Source organism: Egretta garzetta, unplaced genomic scaffold (assembly GCF_000687185.1).
Source record: "Egretta garzetta isolate BGI_Z169 unplaced genomic scaffold, ASM68718v1 scaffold16, whole genome shotgun sequence".
Lineage (NCBI taxonomy): Eukaryota > Metazoa > Chordata > Aves > Pelecaniformes > Ardeidae > Egretta > Egretta garzetta.
This window is the reverse complement of record NW_009260022.1, coordinates 2,577,947-2,600,641: the sequence shown is the minus strand read 5'-3', so window position 1 is coordinate 2,600,641 and position 22,695 is coordinate 2,577,947. Positions and strand designations below refer to the sequence as shown.

Below are 22,695 nucleotides of genomic sequence, written 5' to 3'. Positions count from 1 at the left end.
AGGGAAAACTGATGAGAATTAAGTCACTTCTGTCAGTGTGGCTTTTTTTTTTTGAGCTTCTCTAGAATCTACTCTATTTTTATGAAATCAGAAATATAGGCATTTTTACAATGAGAGTTTCTCATTCCTTCTTCAAGGAATATCCTTCCTAGGACAGGCATTACACATATTGCATCCTTTTTATTGCTTAAGCTAACCAAACACTCATTACAGTTTTTATGATGATGGTTGGTGGTATAAACATTTTATTTGGTTCTGGGAGACGAAAAAGGGGCTGAACTTGAATGTGCTTGTGGCTTAGAAAAGCGAGGCTCCAAAATAAGATTGGTGGTCCTGGTTCCTATGTGATGTTCTTCAAGATTAGTCCTGACGGCAGCAGACTACTGCACCATCATGCTAGAAAGCAAGGATGGGAAGTGCTCATAAAATAGCACTTGTTACATCACATTTGGTTGAATTGTTCAGTTCAATCAAAAGCAAGCATAGACCCTGAAAGAAGCCAGTGATTCATGACAGGAAGTTACTGTGAGCTGTTGAAAAATGCTGGTATAGAAAGCAAATGTTGCTATTAGAGTCCTTGAAATTTATAATAACTGAAGTTCAGTGTCAAAGTGGGTGTCACTAGGGATTTTGCCAGCATTTGTTTGCAGAGAATATCTCCTTCCAGTCTTGCAGCTGCATGTTGACATCGTGAACACATGAACCGTAATCTAAGCTGGATAATAAACCAAAACCTTTGCTGTACATGTCTGTTTAAATGTGGGATGCTCCTGAATTTTTAATAAATGGTAGCTTAGCAAGCTGTTAGCAGATCTTTCTAATGGATCCTTGAGTACTACAGTGTTCTCGACAAAAAACAGTGCTTGCTTTCTCATTTGAATGAGGTAGCAGTGTGCTTTATTCTGAGAGGTAGTTACATGAGGTCTTTACACGTACATGCAAAGATTTAAATTGCAGTAGCATAGAAAGAACGAAGAAATGTAACTTTCTCAAGAATCTGATACGATAATGCTGTATGTGTGCTTTTTTTCTTTCCTGGATCTGCAATATAGGTTCAATGCTTGATATTATAAAGTACATTGTCAACAGAGGAGAGCACAAAAATGGTGTCCTTGAAGAACCCATAATAGCAACAATTCTTAAAGAAGTTTTGGAGGGCTTAGACTATCTACACAGGAATGGACAGATTCACAGGTAGGAGCATATACACAGGCAAAAGCATTTTCAAAGTTGTGTGTATAGTTTGTTGATACTGGTCAGCTGCAGTTGCTTGGCTAGGCAAATTGTATTGTCTCTTTCACATACTGTAAATGCGATCAGTAATTATCAAATGATAACACTTGGGCAGATGCTATAATCTTGACTGCAGTTTGTCACTAATATTTAGTACCTGGCTGGTCTTTATCTTGTCTGTATCTCTTATAGTTAGGATTGGTCTGTGCTACACTAAGTATGGACTGTGGTCTATATTCCTGTGCCTGCTGGTACTCCAAATATCTAATCTGAATTTAGTTTACGTTAGATGGTCTGTGACGTGGTTATTGTCTTGCATGGTAAACCTGTAATCTTGCGCACTTTGGCACTGCTGTATAAATGTGAAATTTATTTTTTTTCTTGGTAATCAGTAAAGTCTATTACAACTCTGCAGACCTCTCTTTATTACCACACTTGAAGCTGGGATTGGTACTGTAGAACTGCGTCTTGGTGTATAGGCATCTAGTGATTGTTCTCTTCTATATATTCTCTCTCCACTGACTTTCTCAGTGTAAGTCATGCAGATCCCCTGGGGTGATCTATACGTATTTGCTGTAGCAATCCACAAGTTGCTTCCACTGTTTGGATGTTGGAAGTGCTGTACTCTGACCTCCCTAATTAATTTCACTGAGGTGAATTTGCCTTTTAAGGAAGGTGCCTACAACAGGGTCTCTCTCTGTTTCAAGCATTAGCCTTTTGTAAGGGAATCTTTTAAACAAAACCAGATTCTCTGCAGACAGAAGTCTGAGAATGGAGGTAGTGCATATGTAGCACAGTAATTGTTCTTTATGTGTACTTCTTATGTCTCATCTTACAAATGAACTGCTTCTGATGTAAATCAAGAACTATTTCCTCCTTTTGCAGAGAGAAAATTGAGATAAATGGAGAAATAAAGAACAATTACCTTGACTTCTGGTCTGGAATGCCAAAGATCTGCCACAAACCTTAATTCATAGTCTTCTGTTAAGCTGATAGTGTTGTGGAAGGAACATTCATTAGCTTTTGAGGATAAAGCAGGACCCTTTGAGGTCAGATTTGGGAATTCGCCTTGTCTATTCTTAAAGAATCTTAAAAAGATAAGAGATACCTGTTTGTTACATCTCAGATTTCTCCTTTTTTATAACATCTAATTTGTAAACTGTGCAGTACCACAGAAGTCCTGTTCAAGACGATACAATGTGCATTCCTTTTCCCATGTATGTTGTAAGTGAAAGCTGTGGTAGTTCAAGGAGCGCTGTATCAGGTGGTATTTGCCAATTGGAGATGTGTCCAAAATTGTTCGGGAATTTTGTTGTCATTTTGATGCATTCTTGTTTATGTGTAAGGGAAAAGGTCATGTCACCTTTCAGTAGCAATGTGTTAATTATTTTCAGTAATACTTGGAAAGACTGATTTGCTCAAATTCTTAATGTTTATTATATATTCTGTATGAAAGACTTCTCCTGTGCATTAAGAATGGGATGCACATTTCTATAAAAGAAAAACAGCCAGAAAGGTTTATTCTTAACATGATGCATGAATAGTGTCTTAAATGGATATAGTTGACTGTTAAGCGCGCACTGACTTTTTGAAAGATTCAATGTCAAGTAACATTTCATCATGGTACCCTATAGCAAAATATGGGTGCTATTCCTGAGCTTTAATAGCTTCATTGGGTAGAAATCTACGGTATATTTCGCTTTCTTGAAGATGGGTCTCTTCTCTGAAGAGATCAAAGAGGAGAACTTTTTTTCAACTTTTCATTAGTGGTGCAGTTGGATGTGAGAAAGCATTAATTCTTGCTTTAAAGCTCTGAAAGCTCTCTGTTTGTGAGCTTATATTTATAAAAGGCAGTGAAACAGACTTTGGACCTAAATATTTCTGTTCTCTGAACAGTTCATGTTTCTGTCTTAACTTTTGAAACACTATCTTTTGAAACTAATTAGTATGCAATATTTATTTATTTACATAAAATGTGCACATTTGTACTTTCATACATAATAATAACCTCTGTTTGTACATTCTAGAGACTTGAAAGCTGGCAACATTCTTCTGGGTGAAGATGGCTCTGTACAAATAGCAGGTAATGGCGGTGGTAGAGTAATGGCTAAATAAAAGAAAAAGGTAATTGCAGCTGGATTAGGGGTAACATATACAAGCTTTTTCTGTTGGCTTTTAACGATTCCTTTTGGAGTGCTTTAGCTGCAAGTTTTCCAGTTTTAGATTTCAGGATTCTTGGTTACTGATACATGATTTAGAAGTCATTCGATATTTTTCTGTGTCCCATCAAATATCTAATGAAATTTTTTAATGTCCTCTTAATGTTTCCTTTTGAATCACCCGTGTACCTTGAACAGCTTGCAAACAATAGCAACTCATACTTCAGTTCAAGTTTCTTTCATTTATTTCTGCAAGTAATTGTAATAGTTCTTGGGGTTCCAAAAATCTGTATGTACTGCCCTTCATGAGGACATTAGCTGTATGTTAACTAGTTGCTGAGATGCATGAGATGTATCTCACTGAGAATTATTGTTGGTATTTCTACCATTTGTCTTGCAATGGTATCAGTTGGATACGGTTTAGCATCTTAAATATCCTCTGAATGTATCTATATGCTTCTTGAGTGGTAGTCCGTAAGAATCAAATGATTTGATTTTCATAAGAGCTTAAGTACTAAGCAAGACCCCATATCCCATCTCTCAAGTTAGTATCAGATATCTGGAAAATTGAGCGAGCAGGTGGTGATACCTGCTGCCTCTCCCAGACTACTCCCAGGCCTTTCACAGTTTATATATAGCTTGTGACCCAGCAATGAAAGCTTTGTGTTTAGTAGCCCTCAGTAATAAATGGCTGTAGCCAAAAGTTCTTTTTTATGTAAATAATGCTGTCAAAGTACCGTGTAAACGTATATTTTGAGGGCTTTAATATGCTAGTGTCTGAAGTCTGTGAAACTGGACAGGAAAAGATTGGCTGGCAGTTGAACCATTTACTAATTGGAACAGTTTTAAGTCTTCTGTTTTGAGTTCAAGACTTTTTAAGTAGGTAGTCAATTTTACAGACTTGAATTTTAATGGGATACTTAATATTTATTTATTCACTTGATTATAGCCTACGGTTGTCTTCACTTTGTATAGCACTTTGGGCAACTGCTGAGATTCTAGATCCGTGTTGTTCAAGTATTTTTTCGATCTTCTCGTGTTGTAAAGGAGATGTCCAGACAACCAACTTAATTAAAGAATAATGATAATAACTAAAAAGTTGAAAGATAAAATCTCCTGAGCCATCTGAAATAAAGCTGTTGACTTTAGATTATTACTTTCACACATAATCTAATCTACTTTCCCAGTAATCAAGTAACATTCAAACAGCAGCTTCATTTATATCTTTCTAGTTCAACTCCAGGGCTCAGTTTCTTGACCTTTTCCTCCTTTGTGCTGTAGGCATCTTAATGAGTAAGGCTTTAATTTTGCTGCTAGGGCATTTCAGTGCGTGTGGGACTGAGGAAGTTCAGTGGCTGCATAGATATGTGGAATGCATCTTTCTGTGATGCATTGTTTCAATACCAGGTAATTTCTGATCTTCAGGTGAAAAGTGCAGCAGTGTCAAACTTGTTTCTTTGTTGGAGTGGGGCTGTTCTGTTTGGGACAGCTGAACATTGCATATTAACTGAAAGCCACTTCTGAATGTCAAAGAGGCTGTAATTCATCCTTTTTAACATCTTTTTGCCTTGACAAAGTAAAGTCTCCTTTCATCTTTAGAGAATAGATACCTGATAATTTTGCTTCTTTTTATTTGCTAGAAGAACTTAGGTTCTTTTGACTGCTCATTCTCTTGCACCCCAAGCTTCTATAATGAAAAGATGTATCCATAGCACACACTGCTAATATGTATGACAGTTGTCCATTAGCATTTCTGGGTTCTGGCTATGGCTTAATAATGGAGCTCAACCCAGTGTTTCTCTGACAAAAGATTTTATGCAGATAATAGAAGAGCATAGATTCGTCAAAGAATTGAGATAGCTGTACAGAGACCTCTAACTATAGACCTCAGAGGTTCTGCACAGAGAATCTGCTCAGTCTTTGGTGGGAAAAAGGAAAATACACATCTTTTTGTTTTGTTTAAATTGGGGGCACTTACTTTTAAAGTATGAAATTCCTCTGTACAGAGCAAGAAACTTTTGACTTATTCACAAATACAATGTTAAATAGTAATTGCAGTTTCTTGGGTCCAATATTCTACTTAAAACTATTGGGATTGTAACAGCTGGTGCTTTGGGCAGACAAGATGATTGGTACTTCATCAAGGTTTCAGCCTTCTAAGCCTGAATTGCCTGGCGAAGGTCAAAATATCAAAGAAACCAGTAAAAGAACAGATATGTGAGATGAGGTAAGGAGCATATAGCAAAGAGCAATCATGCACAGAGATTGGTGGAAGTGTAGAAGGTATGGGCTGTATGATGCGTTTAGTCCATACAAGAAATGACAGTTTCAATAAAACTTGTCAGAAAAAGAATGTGTGTTTTTGAGGAGTCTAGGTGGAAGATCCTGCTCCTTGGTTTTGTGCATAGGTGGCTGTGTGAACTTAGCCATTGCACCAGTGATTCTCCGTGTGTTCACTCCTGTAGTAATCCATACCCACAGAAATGTTTGAAAAGATCTGGTTAAAAATAGGCAGAGCCTATGCCTCAGATCCTCAAGCCAGATGGAGGAGAAAGATCTATGAGGGAAAATTGTTTGGAAGCCCAAACTTTCCTTGGCCAGCCCCATTTCTCACAGGAGCTTGATGCTTTATTTCTCTCCCAGTCTTAAGGGTAACCCTGCACCTTGGCTGAGCCTTAGGCTGAAGTCTACAGCCACTGTCAAGGTGAGAAAATTAGGCGAGAAATGTTTCTGTAGCCTGTGCCTTCCTGCAGCAGCTGCTTTGCAGCTCCACTGCCATGGAAGTAGTGGCTTTGTCTTTCTCCCAGGCCTGATCCTGACCCTAGAGCTTGGTTTTGGCTGAAGCTTGGCCAAGAGCCCCAGGCCTGACTGAGGTGAAAAAGATATTAGGGAATAAATGATTTGTAGGCTATGCTTATTTGGGCAGCTCTGAATCCTTTAATTTCAAAATGCTTTACTAATACAGTTAAATCAGGGCTCTTCATTAAATTTGTTTTTCCTTTGGTATTAGCTGCAACTTTTAGTGCCTAACACTGTTGAATTGCTCAGCTCTTTCCTTGCAATACGTTTCCCTTTCCTCTCTCTTTAACTTGTTCTCAGTAATACTTTGTCTCCTGTATGACAGGAAGCTTGCCACTGTAGGTCATGTCTTTTCTTGAAAATAACCGGTATTTGTGAAAACTATGTCTGGGATGGGAAATTGAAGTCTTGTTTTCATTGAGTAGCTATCAAAGCATTCTTCTCTCTGTAAAGATACAACAGTGTTTGACTAGTATTATAGTGAAATGTTCACTTGACTTAAATACTCATCCCATCTTCTCAGTGAGGTGTTGCACTATTTCATTTTGAAGCTTATGCAAGAAGAGATTTTACTTAGTTTATGGGTTGTATTTTTTTCTCATTGTCCTCCCTCAGCCATTTATATTTGTTGTTTGTTACCCTTTTCAAAATTAATGTTATGTTAATAGGGGAAAAACAGTGGTAAGGGGAGTGTAGGTTAAGTCAGGATTTTAGCTGTGTATTTCAGTTCCTGAAAATAACTGTAAACAATTGTCCAATACAAACTATCTATCTTTGGTGCTAAAAGGACATAATTTTTTTCCACATATCTCACTTAGTTAGTTAGTTAGTTAGTTAGTTATTATTTCTACCTATTTAGTATTTCTTTATATGCAATAGTTCTTCTTCAGAAAACTGTCACGAATACCAGCATTGATTTTTAGGGCATTCAAAACTTAGAGGTGTTGCTGAGGCTGTTCATGCTTTTCAGAAACACAACCAAAACCTATCGATTTTGTAATTTACAGATTTTGGAGAAAAATTCTTTTTTATTTTTTTTTTCATCACACAGGCTGCAAGGAAAGTTAAAGAATATTGCTTGAAGCTTGCTTCTTACTTGTCTACTGTAGTTTTGTGTTTTAGCAATGTAGAAGAGGTCCAGAATTTGAGTCTGTGATGCTTAATGGTTGTTCAGTGAAAACTAATGATAAAACTACATTTTCTGTAGTTACTGATTTCCCCCTGCCCCTGCAACCTTAAAATTGGGGAACAGGAAAACAATATGAAAATAAAAATTGAAGTATGTCTATAGTAAACTACTTGATTTCAGTATAATTGGAATGTAAGTAGCACAGTCGAAAATACTCTTCGTATAGTTCCATTCAAAATGGCAGTATTTCTCCATACATTGGTAATCTGCTCTTCTTTCTTCCATTTATCCCCAGCCTCTCCCATAAAGCTGTCACTGATGTAGTGACAGGTTAACAGAACACTAAGGTTTTTCGTTATTTTGGAATTTGGAAAAAAACTATTCATGTCATTGTCTACTGCTAATTATATATTGTCAACCACTTTGTTGATTATCTTTTGATTTGTCAAATCTCCATAATTATTTAAGTTACATACAGTATTCACTCTTGTTCAAACTGCATTCAAATTTAGTAGCTATACAGAAGTAGCGCCTTATCCTTGACCAAGAGCAGATGCAAAGCTTTCAAACCTTGGCTCAAAGTGCACAGTTGAAAACCTTAAGTGGCAGACGTACTGGAGTCCTTTATAACCATATTCAGGAAGACACGTACTAGGAGGTTAAACTTGAGGGTGTCCTAGTGCAGATCTCCCAGATAAAACTCTACCATCTATTCTGTAGCATTTAAAGAACAGTGTGTCATGAAACAAAGGTAAGTTCTGCAATGGAGAGTTTCTATAAGTAGACCTTTATGAATTTACTTCATTTCTAAAGTGTAAAATTTTTGCTTTGTTATTGGTAGTTTAACAGATTTCGACTTTTTTCCCCCTTCCCAGATTTTGGCGTTAGTGCATTTTTAGCAACGGGAGGTGATGTTACTCGTAACAAAGTAAGGAAAACATTTGTTGGTACTCCATGTTGGATGGCCCCTGAAGTAATGGAGCAGGTATTCCTAATGTTTAAAAAAAAAAATAAATATTTTCAGTCTTTAATTTTTGCAACTTGGGACATCACCCCTTGTTTTTCCTTTCTGGTTTTATTCCAGGTGCGAGGTTACGACTTCAAGGCTGATATGTGGAGTTTTGGGATAACAGCCATTGAGTTAGCAACAGGAGCAGCACCTTATCACAAATACCCTCCTATGAAAGTAACAGTCACTTTCTATTAATTAATGCTGTTAGCTGTAGTATTAATGCTGCTAGGTAGTTAGCACTACTTCATTTTCAATAGCAACTCAAGATATCTAAATATATGTATTCTGTGGAATACTTATTCTCTTTTAATTTCTACATGGTTTGAATTAATTTTGCTTACAGCACCTCTTTTTTGGGTTTACTGTAGGTGTTAATGCTGACACTTCAAAATGACCCTCCCACTTTAGAGACAGGTGTAGAGGACAAGGAGATGATGAAAAAGTATGGCAAATCCTTTAGAAAACTAATTTCATTATGCCTTCAAAAAGATCCTTCCAAAAGGTAGGTCATTATTGGCATGTACAGTGGAATTATTTTTCTAAGTATACAGACTACTTTAAAGTTCCAGTCTATAAGTGTATGATTTGAATTTTGTAAGTAGCAGCCTTCAGTCATCTTCATCTGGGGAGAAGAAACTGCCTTTTAATGGTTGCTTCTTTTTCTGGGTTGTTAACCTAATTTATTTATATTTAAATATACTGTTGAATTAAAATCTGATCAAACAGAAGTCCTTGCTCTACATCTTAATTTCTCATCTAGGGCAAGATATACATCTTGATATTGTTTATAAGTCTAACAAGACTGTTCAGATTGATCAGGCAGAACTGTTGGTAACCAAATATATCAGCTTCTTGACCTTTAAAATAAATTAAAAATAAATAATCTTATGTTGATTTTTCTCATTTTGTGACATAAGCTTAGTATTTCCTTTAACTTGGGTATTTCCAAAGAAAACTACTTACTGAGAAGTATTTATTTTTTACTGTAAAGTTAGGGGCTCCAAGCTTGTTTAGAGTTTTCCTCATGTTTGTGTAGACAATTGCATGTCATAGTCTCTTTGTGATTTGTTCTTTCTTGCTATGTTTTGTGAATGGGATAGCTAAGATGATGAAAATATTAAACATTATTCCAAAACTATTGCTGAGGTCCCAAGTTCCCAGAACGATTAATTTATTTATCCTTTATTCATTTTTATGCAGACCCATTTTTATAGATTTCTTTTGCTGAAGAGTTGGAGGAGGCACATTCTAATTAACATTATTTCCTAAGGGTATTTTATATATCACTTTTTTTAAGAGTTTCAGAGCTGGTATTTCTGGGGAAAAAAGATTGTTCGGAGAGAGCAATCCTGATTGAGTACTGTGTGGGTCTTTTATGGTGTGTACTTCTCTTCATTGATGTTACGTTAGCTTAAGTCCAGGCTATTGTTGTCGGGAGTCAAGTTGAAAAGGTGACAGCAGCAATACTAGACAACAAGTATAATTAAGAAAAAAAGATTACATGGCAACATCTTTATTCTTGAAATCCTTCAAATTCTTTTTTTTCACTGAAGGATTGTTGGTGTACTGTTTTCAGATTCTTTAAGCTTAGCTCTGCAGTTTGGCTGCTTACAGATAAGAATAAAATGTGTTCTGGATAATCATGCTTCTTTATGTTTCCAGTGTCCAGCAATTTTCAGGGCAAGATTAAATTGGTATGAAAACATGAGAAGTAAATAATTAAAATGGTTTTCCTTCTCCCCTTGAATACATAGTGCTGAGTTACCTGATCTGTAGTTATGACTTCAGCGTTGAAACGTTAGTGTTTAAACTAACTACACTAATTTATTACACTGATACTTAAACATGTACAATATCTTTGTACTCAGAATTGCCTTGAATTGAACAATTAGACCAGCAGATGGGTGATTAGATTTGCGTGCCAGTTACTTTAACCAAGGAGCAAGTGTCCTTGTATTGTGGGGTCACTGCTATTTTTTATGTTTCTCCTAAACCAGGATTTAATTTTGCATGGAGATACCTCCATAGTTGTAATGTCAATTGTGGGAGAAGTGCCTGCTCTTTGTGGTAAATTCTAGGACCGGCATTGCGCTGTTGTTGTCTCAGACTATGATGTTTTTCTTTTGGGGATCTGTGTGTGGGTGTTTCTCTCTCTCCTCAGTGCCAAGGATGCTTCTTACAGTCCTCAGCTGCAATTCACTGCCGCAGCCTGTGTGGAAAACAGGCCCAGAAAGCATGTCCAGACCAGTTCAGAAGCGTCTGGCATAATTAATGATAGAGGATTGGAGAACACTAGTTTGGCTAGCTTTTAACTGTGCATATCCCTGTTATGAGATGTGATGGTACTGGATCACTGAAAGTTGTCTTAAGAGTTAATTTGAGATAGAACTTTAAAACTTTGACAACACAGAAATTTATTGTTTTTTAAACATTCCCCTTGCTTTTTGCTCATCCAAGATTTATGTGTGAATTACTGCTAAGCCTGGTGGTCTCCACAATACTACTACTAAGAACTCCTTTATTGTAGAGTTTGGAGGGGAAGAAAAATAAGTGCTGTATGGAACTATCTGTGTCTAAATTGGATGCTTTTTGTTGATGTCAGGAGTTTTTTCATTATTTCTAGCGGGAGTGAACAGATATATACATACATACTACTTACTACTCCTCTTTTCTTCACTTACTCTTCAGATGTGTCCTCAGAGAAATAATCTAGTTCAGATTTGGGGTTTTTTTGAGATGGAAATTTTCCACATTGAAGCTTTCCACTGTCGTACCTAGTTTGTGCTATATACAATCTCTTCCTTTAATTCAAATGGAAAACTGTAGCAGATGTTACTTCTGTTCATTCAGAAATGATGAATCTTGGAGATTTTGGCTTCCCTAAATTTAGTCATGTCAAAATTAGTCTTGGATAGTGGTATGGACTCCTAATGGAAAGGATGAAAAGAACCTGGAGAATTTTATTTCCTCCCAAGAGATGCTTTGCTTTCTCTCCAGAGTCTGCTTTGGTGCCAGTCTGGCTTTGGCTAGATAAGTAGCTTTTTAGATCCCTGAGGCTAAGGGAGAGAAATCCTGCTGCTGGAATCATATTGGTAGCTGGGAGATTGTGTTATATAATATAAATATAAACTTTTTTTTTGATCGGAACAAAGAGACTGGAACTGAACTGCAAGTGAAAGTGAAGTCTCTAGGTTTTGACCTTACAACTGTTGCTTTGATTTTTATTTGTCTGTTTGGTTGGAAAATGTTCCTGATGACTCTCCCTTTGGTTTATGCAGCATGTTAATCGTATTAGTGTAGTTTCTTTTGAATACCTGCTGATATCAGTGAAGTAAAAGAGTGCCAGTAGCGGGTATTGATACTACTGTTTGGAAAATGTAATTATTCTTTTATTGCTGTGGAGCAAAGTTCAGTTGTGTTCATAGAATCACTTGGGAAAGAACATGATTTTTTTGTTTGTTTGTTTAAGGGTAAAATGCATTTGTATTAAAAGAAAGGAGGAAAATTGGCAGCTTAGAGACTGATTTTTTTTCTTTTTTTTCCTTTTTTTTTTTTTTTGGTATTTTTGCCGTAGGGAGGCTTAATTTTTTCATGTATGGTAAGTGAGTACATGTGAATTAATTCAGTAGCTATTATCATTCATTCCCCATTCATACAGTACTAATTCAAAAGTATTAGAGACGAACCCTTTAACTAACGTCTTGTACTGTATTCACTGAGAGGGGTCTTTGTTTTCTGTTCTAATTTATTATTGATCTTTCAGGCCCACAGCAGCAGAACTTTTAAAATGCAAATTTTTCCAGAAAGCCAAGGTAAAACGTTTAACCCTACAAGTAAATTTTGCTCTGCCTTAAAATCTACATGAATTTTTTTCTTTCATTGTATTGATTTTTAACTTGCAAAATGTTGGTTTTGCAGAATAGAGAATACCTGATTGAAAAGCTTCTCACTAGAACGCCTAATATAGCACAAAGAGCAAAAAAGGTGAGTGTATTCACATCTTTTTCTTGTCTGGTGCAAGAGAAAGCAGGGACTGTTCAGTTGCCTTACATTTTAATTGACTGACTGAGCTATTCTCTTATGCAGTCCTTCAGAGATAGTGACTGTTGAATGAATGGTTTCTGCAGCCTGGCTTTCTCCAGGAAGCCCTGGGGCATTTTGACTTCCTTTCTGGACTTGCCAAAATGATATATGGTATTTGTCATCATAACGATACCATTTTTTCCCCTCTCCCTTTTAGAAAGCTACAGGTAAAATGGTTGTGTAAATAAAAAGTGATCTGCGAGCATATAGGTTCATAAACAGCAGAATTCATATCTTTCTTGATCACCTAAAGAAAGGGTGAAGATACTGTAAATGGTATTTATTGAGCACTACCTGGTTCTTTGGATTATTTCAAATGTGACACCCAAATGTGTGAAGGCTGGGTCCAAATTCTGCAAGAGTGCTGCTGAGTTATTTGGCCCGGTGGAACCTTACCCCACAGGTGATGGAGTTAAACCCACACCTATGGCATATGCCTTTGGCACTTGTGTAAATGAGCTTACCAGGTCATGTGCAGCAGAAGTAAAAAAAAAAAAAAAAAAATCTGAACAGATTGACAGGTAAGTATTTTAAAACTTAAGTATGAAGCAAGCTACTGTTCATAAGAGCTAACGAACAGGAATTAAAGTAGACTCCTGCTTGTGTGTGAGAAATTATGGAACTCCCTTTCTGTGGTGACTTAATTTGTCATGTCTCTTCAGTGTGAGGAACCTGCTCGGAGATTGCTGAGCTTCCGCAGGTGCCAGGGTTGTGTGCTGAGTCCAGCTTTCTGAAAGCAGGCTTTCTGGGAGGATGTTTCAAGGAGGGCACTTCAGGAAAGGAACTATTTCAGCCTTTGTTGGCACATCAGTTAGGCTTCAGTTACCTGGACTGGCATTTTGTAAGATTTTCTGTTGTCGTTGTGAGTATCGGTTTGGCATAATTCTACAATGCAGAATTGTTTCTACAGCTGCGGGTCTATACTTGGAAGAGGCTGTCAGCAAGATATGAATGCTTTAAGTTCCTTCTAGTCTTCTTTTAGGTGGAAGTAATTTGGGAAATCGGTGGCAATGATGGGGCTTTGTGAGAGGCTGGAGTGAGAGGGCTTGCAGAAGGGGTAGTGTGCTGAGCAGGTTAGCATCTGCAAGGTGCGGAGGAAGGGTAGGCGTAGTTCAGCTGTTTGGCCATGTGGGGGCAGCAATGCCCACATAAAAAAATGACCTGACTGGGCGCCGGAAAATCGGTATCGTTTGTTTCCATTTTACATCCTGGGCCACACAGGAGTAATTTATCCGTGTTCTGATAGAGCATGTGCCGCGTGAGAATCCTCTCCCAGCTGTGTCCTCAGGTCAACTTTAGAGACCGCATGTTAACTTGTGCAGACATATATGTATACTTACTTTTTTAAGTAACTTTGCATCTGGAATTGCAGAATGAATGTGGGGTAGCCTCCCATACACCACCAGAAATATTTTCTGAGTTACTTTTTGGACAATTCTTTCTAATTTGGAAGAGGAGGGATTCTAAATAAATCAAAGCTGTACAGTGCTAGAGACAAATTAATAGGTCTTTTAATTACAGCATAAATGGAAAAAATATTTTGGTTTTAGCTAGTGAAAATGCTAAATTATTTATATTTTAAAAGGACACAATATTAAAATTCATCAGGGATTTAAAATTTAATTCACTTGTTACAACTTTGCATGTAGCTGCTGTTTTAAGATACCATAAAATATAAATTTATTTTAATATTAAAACTATGGGGTTTTATTTATAAAAGCTTGTGTAGGTAAGAGTTTGGTTGCTCAAACATTAGCATGTAAAATGTCTAAGAGGTCACTGTTGGAAGAAGTAACCCCAGTAATGGAAAAAAGAATGTCACTAGGGCAAGACATGTGAAGGAGCTGGTGTCATCACTGCTTAAATTATCTTCTGTAGCACTTGGTGTGAAATGCCTATAACTAATGATCTGTAGCACTGCTGCTAGCACAGATGTCAGATCTGCCCTTCAGTAATTCAATTTTTCTTGCATTTTCCACATGTATAATTACTTTGCCTTATTGCCCAGAACTCCAGCCTCAGTTTAGTTTAAATTCTTTTCTCTTGACATAGTGCTCTTATGTTTTGCTTCTGCCTTTACAGCTTATACTTGGCAACTGTTTTGACTAAATATGAGTTCAGGTCTGTTTGTGAAATCCTGAAAGCAGGTACACATCGCTTTTATGCGTGAGGAAAACGTTTGATGCTGTAAAGATGTGTCTTGTTTTAAAACCCAATTTGATAATTAAACAACACCTACATTGTGTGTTTAAAACACTGTTTAACATCAGAGTTGTAAGCTGCACCTTTGTGCACGTATTGCCCTTGTCCCAGTGTTTCTTCATTTGCTTTTAGTTCTGCTAATTTTGAAATGACACCCTTCTTCCTGGCCCTATCCTAGTAATCAAGGGTAATACTGAAACATGCCCAAGAGGAACATGTCTTGCCTCTTCTTGTGCACAACCTGCTTAAATATATACTCATACTGATCCACAGAAATGAGCGTTACACCATGCAACTTCTTACTGGCAATTCTGGGTTTCATTATTGTGACTACTCACTTGTGAGAGCATGGTGTCAAGAACTGGGGAAAAGACTGTGGTGAATGGTCTGAGCTCATCTGGTAAGCAGGAACATGCTCTGAGGCTGCACTTTTGTCACTGATAGAAATGTGGGAGCTCTGACTGCAGCTTCTGCCTTGCTAGGTGGTGTGATGGTAAAGCAGCCTGTCCTGTCCTGCTTGCATCAGGGCTGCGTATACCCATTACACAACAGCTTAGCAAGAGTTTAGATACACCGTTTATTAACACATGTTGAAGTAGTTTTAATTTTGAACTGAATGCTAAGTAGTTTCACTTGTGATTAGAATTGCTACATTGGAATAGAGGAAATTTGAAACAGCTTCCAGAATGCCAGTCAGCTTTGAAATCTTGTCACACTAAAAAATTAATTATAACTGTAAGTACTCTGTATGCCTAAAGGCCCTGGGTCAATTTTGTGGTTTTATAATCCTGTTTCTTTAATTTTGAAAATCTCCTGCATGGCTGCCACTCTTACAAAGTGAACAGGGAAAAACATGTATCTGCATTTCATTTTATTGCTGTCTGAAGTGCTGCTTGTAAAAAGAAAAAAAAAAAAAATTGGGCTTGAATTCTGTTTTTGGGAAGGTGCTATTGCTCTGCGCTGTTAATAGATGGCCTTTAGAGTTCAGAGTTGTAAGTTATTGGGAAATACCTGTGACAGTGCAAAGAGGTGATTAGTGTGAGTGATACCAGCTTTTATTAAAACTTCAGTAGAAATACCCTTGCTGATGGGCTGGAATTCTAGCTCTGCAGTACAGCTAGTTTAGGGAAATGATCATGTTACCTTGTAGAAGAAAAGAACAATCCCCTGCATTTAATGAGGAAAATATCATTAGGGCCCAGATTTCTTGGACAGCTCTAACAGTGAATGCAGCTCAGCAAGACACACATAGGGAACATTTCCTTGTTTCAGTAATGGATTTAATCTCATAGATACACCTCACCAATGATGGGGTTTAGTACAGCTGGACTCCAGACCTTTTGAAAAGCAAAGAGCAATGTTAGTTTGAGCTCATATTATTAATAAAAATGCATATTCATTGCTGTGATTCTTTACACTTTAAGAAATGGTTATTTCATTAATGCTGATATGTAAAGAGAAGGGATGTGCTATACTTGAACATGTTTTCTGGAAAACAGCAGCTGAACTATAAGTATGTATTTGGCAAGACTTTGTTTGGGGGGGGGCTTTTCCATCGCAGCGGATTAATTGTTTAGTTTACCCAGAACACTGCTACAAATGGAAAAGAAAAAGTTAATCTGTTTTTATATTGTTGGATATTACTAGAAAAAATAGAGGAGAAATTGGCATTCAGACCATGTTGGGTTTTTTATTTTCAAGAAGTTGCTGGAAGTAAAACTTAGTGGAAACACTTCTTCCATAAAATGTAAATTTGACAAAAATTCACATAATCAAAAAGCAGTGCCTATGTTAGCAGGTAGTAGAAGTGGAAAGTGTTTTAAGGGGCAGGCACATGCAGTTGCATCAGCTTTGTTTTAACATTTCAGATAAAGGAAAAAGATGGCTGTCAGCATTTCTGCCAGGTGTACTTAAATGCAGTTGTGAACTGCGTTTTATGCAGTATATGGGTTTGTCTATCCTTTCTTTCCTAGGGTGCTTTTATCATCTGTGTAGTTTGTGAGGTTGGATTTTGTGCCCTCTCAAATGGAGCTAATCTAGTACAGAATAGATGAGCTTTAAAACAAACTAGGGAATAGTTGGCTCAGTTGAGTGTCTTTTCTACTTTGGATGGCCATGAGCATCTCTACAGTAACTTGTATTACTCGTTTTGGCAGGGTTTAAAAGCTCACACATGATTCATCTTAATCGTTAAAAAGTAACCCTCTCCTGTATTGGATAGTGTTTTCGAGTTCATGGGCTATCATGGTTCAACTTCAGAATTCATTAGTGCGGTGAATGAGTCACTGTCTCGTGTAACAGCATTGATCTGCTCATTAGCTAATGTGGTGTTCGTGACCCACTGACTTCTTAAAAAATGTCTAGACCATGGGCTAACATGAGGTTGGTGTCTAATGAGAACTTTTCTGATTAGATCAGTAGCTTTAAATATTTGGCATTTATCTATCTAAGCTGTTGAAACTTTTAGTACGGGAGGAAGATTTCATTACTGTGAAACCAAGTGTAGTGTATTCTTAAAGGTGCTGTTGAAGGAGACCTGGTAAAAGAATCAAGACAGGATAAACGAAGTCCAGGTGTACGTGATGCTAGTGGTAGATTCTTTGATCGGGAAGCAAGTCTTGTAACTAACCAGAAAATAATCCTATTTTATTGTCCTGGGTTTTAATGATTTGCTTTTCTGTCTCTTGCTGAGAATGTTCAGGAAGGTTTTACCTGTTTGCCTTCTGAGAAGTGGAGCCTCAAGCACTTCACTCGCATGACATCCAAAACCAGATGGATTTGAAACGGTGTCCTAAGTGGAAAGTGACTCAATGGAGTTAGTTGTTACCAAATCTGTTCCCAGTCTATAGGCCAAATCAGCATTTTGTCATTGCAGGCGGCCACAGCTGGCTTGCTAGGGTCACCTTAGTGTCATGAGGTTTCCCACTGTGCTCTCTTGAGCAAGGTGGTAGAAGCCTTTCTGCCTGTCTTTGCTCATAAAAGTACCGAGGAGTTTTGGGAGGATGTGGAAGTGTGTGTTACTTGTGATTTTGAACATTTTGGGGAAGTTTGTCAAGAAGGTCACGTGGGGAGATGAATTACAAAGAGGATTCTGTAAATGCAAGGTGGCTCAGCAGCAGCATTGCTATCTGTTACCATTTGCTGAAAGACGAATGGAATAGCTATGTGAGTATTGTTGCTTTCGTACAAAGAAGTTAAATCTTTAGCCTTCCTAGTACTAGAAAAAAAATAAATTGAAGGGAAAAAAAAAAAAAAAAAGGAGCCCAGGCCCAACACTCTGAAGAAAGTGTAAAGTAAGTTAGTTCTCCTGGTTAGACCTTGTAAAGCTTTTGGAAGTACAAAAACATTGCAGGCCATTTGTTTTGACACTCGCCCCCCCTCACTTGTGCTTGATACTGGTGATATTCTTGAAGTTCCTGGGGATAACTGCAAGGGAAGTACAGGTAAAGCAGGACATCCTTCAGACTGTGCCAGCCAGTGGTATTATGGGGGACTTAATTTAGCTGCAAAGTGCTCTTGACTCAAGAAGTTAAAAATTGTGGCTGGAGCCGAAAACTTCAAGGTTTTGGTCAGAACAAGTAGTTTAAGGCTAGTAGAGCGGAAGGATGAACTGGATTAGTAATTGTTCATATGCAGGCTCCAGTCTGTTTAGCACCAAAAAGCAGCTCCACGAGAAGATTATTCAAACTGTGCGCCTGCAGGTAAATGTAAAGTTACATAGTATATGAAGTGAAAGTGGGAAAAAGTCAACGGGATGAGAGATGTGCTCATCCCAGCTGTGCTGTGTGGGAGTGGCAGACAGCAGAGGGCAGCCGCATCTAACGCCCGGTGCAGCGAGCGGGGTTCAGTCCTCCCTGAACTGTAGTCACCCAGGCTGGGAGAGCATTGCTCAGTTAGGAGCAGCTCTAGGTCTGTGATTTTTAAATGCTATAGCCTGGTTGAATGCATGCTGCTTCTTGATATCTAACTAAAATATAAACACTGGGGCTTTATAAAACTGGATTTTATAAAAATTGCAGATTCATGTTCGTTATTTTCATGTTCATTTGTAACTTTTTGTAGAACCGCACTCACATTTTCATTTTGATGGCCTTTTTTTCTTTTTAAATGTCTTGAATAAGCTTAGGTCTCTTAAAAATCTATGTGGAATGCAGAGTATATTTTACAGTAGCTTCTCTTATGTGCATAAATAAGTGGAAACCTTGTATAAAATAGAAAAGGGAAGAAATTAGAATTTCACCTTGAAATGGTATTTTCAAGCCTTGGAACTTGAAAGTAAGTGAAATTGTAGTAAATTCTACTTTGAATTCTACAGTAGTAGACTGTTTTCCTAAATATTCTTTAATGTAACCACATTGCTGGCAGTGAAACTCACCTTATAATGAGTCTTCTACTAATGCGTAATGAAAGTTCTACATGAGGCTATATTTTTTGTCTTTTCTTTTCCACTCCAGTCATTTTAAGCAAGTAAACAGCTCAGATGGTACAAAAGGTTGGTGGAACTGGAAAATGCTAATTATAAAAGGAGGATACAGTGATCCCTTTAACAAAGCCATTTAGTAGCGATTCACCATGATGCCCGTTCATCTGAACAGCCAAGAAAGATAACAAGAAGGTCTAAAGATCTGGATCTTTTATTGTTGTTCTTCATCTTTCAGAGTATCAACTTCCTTTGCCAATTTGCTGTATTTTTGATTGGCTTCCTTTTGATTCTTGCAGGTACCTTCTTGGCCTTAGGACCATAATTTGATTGGGAGGGAGGAGGGGACCAGGCAGGGAAAAGAAAGGATAGAAAAGAGCCTCTCTTTGCATGTATGAATTAGCCATCAGGTCATGCCTGATAGCCCGTTTGGGATTCCTTGCTTTTGAGGTGAAGTGTTACTTTTGAGAAACAATGCAACTCCTCTGCACAATTAATTTGAAAGATCCTCCTCAGCACAGGCACACGTTCATGCCTGAAAGGACTATTGTTAAAATGTGAATTAAAGAATTATTTGCAGTTAATAACATTCAGTAATGAAATTTATGTAGTGGAACTAATAAATGGAGAAATAATGTCTGAAAACCAAAAATCATACTGAATTACTAAACTTGCGCATTTACCATGTTACTGGGATTTCAGCAAAACACTGCAGTTTCTCAAAATCAGGTTCAAATATTGGAGCAGAGATAATAAGTAGGTTGCAGCATTTATGTAAAACTTCGTGGTTTTGGAAAGCAGAATTAGGAGTGCAGGGAATTACCTGCACTTGTTTACAAGATGTTTATTTGACAAAATAGCATCTCTACCTTGAGCTGCTACATTTTGCTGTCTCTCAGCAGCATTATCCCAGCAAGAGAACACTCTGTGAAAGCGTGAAAGGAGGGCAGCTTTGGACAGGGAATCCCCCAGAGTGGGCGGGGAGTTGGTACACTGAGCATCTGTACCCATTTTTCATCATTTTCTCTAGAGATGCAGGAATGTGCTCCCTCCTTCCCTCTCCCTTCAGCTTTTAACGGCTGTTTTCCTCTCACTGATCGCTCCACTGTATTCCATTTCTAAACTGCGAGAATAGGTAAGATTTCATGGCAGTCCTCTCAATTGATGGCCCTGCCCTCAGGTGTCACACTTATCATCATGTGAGCATGATACTGTTTGTATTTGACTATAAAAACAAACCAAGATCATAAATATTTAAAGCAAATGGTATTTTGGGTTTTTTAAAGAGATTTCTATTCTTTATTGACTTGTGCTGTGTTATCCCTTAAAAAAGGGTGCTCTTCAAGAACTGGTACAGAGAGCTGAAGAAGTCCTATTCAGTGCAGAATTATCAATCTCCAATATGCTTTCATGAAGGAAAATGTAATGATCTTACATTTCTTGACTTTAAGTTGCCAGTGTAATTGATTCCATTAGTGAGTAGAAGTGGTAATTTACACAAAAATGGTGAAGATTGCTGTATTTCCAATTCTTAGATGACTTAGGTGCCTTTTCAGTTTTTGCAATATTTTGTGCTGCACTAAGGAATAAACAAGTATTTGCAAGTTTGTATCAGTGACTTGGATTTTCCATATTGACTTATTTCATTGAAGGTAATGGAAGACTGAGACTTTAGGGCATGGGAGATGTGTACACCAAATAACCCGTTTGCTTCCTAGGAGCTTCCCTGTGTTCTTCAGTCAAACAGTTCTGTTGTTTCACATAGGGAATACATGTACCAGAAATGTCTAAAGACATTTTTCACGAACTACAAAGCTTTAAATCATCTGTGTCCTTTCAGTCAGCAATTTGGACAAAACCTAAGCATGCTTGTGCAATATGGAGAAGCAGTAACAGTTAATTTGATGTGGACCTTGAATGGTAATTTTTGCAAATTTTCAGGGTTCCGGACCAGCCTTACCTATCCTTTTCTGCATGCAAGAATTTTTTCCCCCCAGAAAGTTTGTGGTATGCAGTTGTGGGCAGTGAAGTAGAGGACTTGGATCTCTTCATGCCACAGAAAGCATAATGCAACAAATCTCCACAGTTCTTGCAAAGGGAAGGGGCTTATATTGTCCTGAGTGATGGCTTGTACTTCTCAATTTTTATTCTGAGATGATGGTTTAAGATTACTGTCTGGTCCTGAAAGGCCAGTTGCAGTTATCCCAGAATTAGTTTCTGTGCCCGATTAAATTCTTGCTGTCAAAACAGTGTGCTAGCCCTGCCTGCGCTTTAGAAAACAAAAACAAAAAAACCAAAACACACTCCTCCCCACCCCACCCCCCCAAAAAAAACCCCAACAAAACCAAAGAAGCCAACCTGTCAATGTTCCAGTCTAACTTCTTTTTCAAGTAGGATAAAAACAAAGAAAGACTAAGAGGAAGGCTTTTTTTCCCATTGTATTTGCTGTATGCAGACTGGCTTAAGAGGAGGGGACTCTAACACCAAAATTACTTAACACCTTTTGAGCTCTACAGAGCAGAAATGCCAGGGTGTTATTTTAGAAAGGTAGTGGTACGTCCCATTAATAATGATAGTCTGTATAAGTCACGGTGAGGAAAAAACAAGGTTCCCAATTGCATAAAAGTACATTCAGGTTTGCAGGATTCGTGTGGCTTGCATCAGAATAAAAATGAGACTTTGCATTGTAGCGAACTCAGGGGAATTTAAGAATAGCCAGCAGTGAAGGGATTAGGATGTTCCCCTGACCTGTGAGACTGGGTTGTATGGGACTAGCCTTCTCCCAAGGAAGTGCTTCAACTCTTGAACAAACGGTGATGTGTACATGTGGGAATTCATGGTCTGTCTTGGACCTCAGATTTTTATTTTAGTTTTTCTTTTCAAAAATGTGTTTACTGTGTAGGTGTTCTTACACAAAAGGACTGATGTTCTTTTGCATGAAAATACATTATAGAAAGTGATTCCTCTGTGGTCTGTCTCAAGTGCTAAGCTGTGATTAAATGTGTAACTGTTTTAAGCAAAAGGCTTGTGCCATGATTGGAGAGATGTGATGATGTGCTGATTTCCTTCGTTGCATTGGAATGCAAATAAATGCATAGGTGTGGGGATTGGAATTTGCTTTTTTATCTTAGGGAATATTTAGAAAAGGTTGGTGAGAGGACTAAAGGTAAAAATTATAAAACCTGATTGCTTGACAGGTTCAAGATGTGTATGGAAGGAACTAGTCTGGGGTTTTTTTTTTTTTGAGATAAATACACAGAGCAAAATGTTGTGCTAAAACCAAAACTCTGTTCAGTACTGTCCTATTTTTCATCATTATTCTTCCTATAAAATAACTGGCATGGTAGCTGGAATTGTAAATACTTCTCATGAAATTGTATGAGAAGGAAAGCTCTTGGGACTTCTGATTTAAAAAAAAAAAAAAAAAAGTGGGGATGCAAACCCCCTCACCTTACCAAATACCAAGCACTTTAAAGAATAATTCAGCATATATATTCTATAAGAACTTCTGGAATCTGTGTAACAGGGCAGTCCTGTGTCCTATAAGAAGAACCATTACCACAGTCTAAGGGAAAGGTGAAGATATAAAGCATCAGTTGACTGGTCTTTCTCTTTTCTGTCTGAAAGTCAAATCTGGGCTCTTACTAGGACAGACTGC

At 37.7% G+C, this 22,695-nt stretch overlaps 1 protein-coding gene across 1 annotated transcript in view; it reads left to right on the top strand.

The window, feature by feature from the left end:
- STK39 (serine/threonine kinase 39) overlaps positions 1-22,695 on the top strand; it is a 112,524-nt gene that overhangs the window by 28,747 nt on the left and 61,082 nt on the right. The window contains exons 4-10 of the mRNA XM_035896223.1: positions 1,053-1,194; positions 3,261-3,316; positions 8,196-8,305; positions 8,405-8,506; positions 8,701-8,834; positions 12,096-12,144; positions 12,251-12,316. Of these exons, the coding sequence (XP_035752116.1) occupies positions 1,053-1,194; positions 3,261-3,316; positions 8,196-8,305; positions 8,405-8,506; positions 8,701-8,834; positions 12,096-12,144; positions 12,251-12,316 (659 nt within the window). The remainder of the gene's footprint in view (positions 1-1,052; positions 1,195-3,260; positions 3,317-8,195; positions 8,306-8,404; positions 8,507-8,700; positions 8,835-12,095; positions 12,145-12,250; positions 12,317-22,695) is intronic.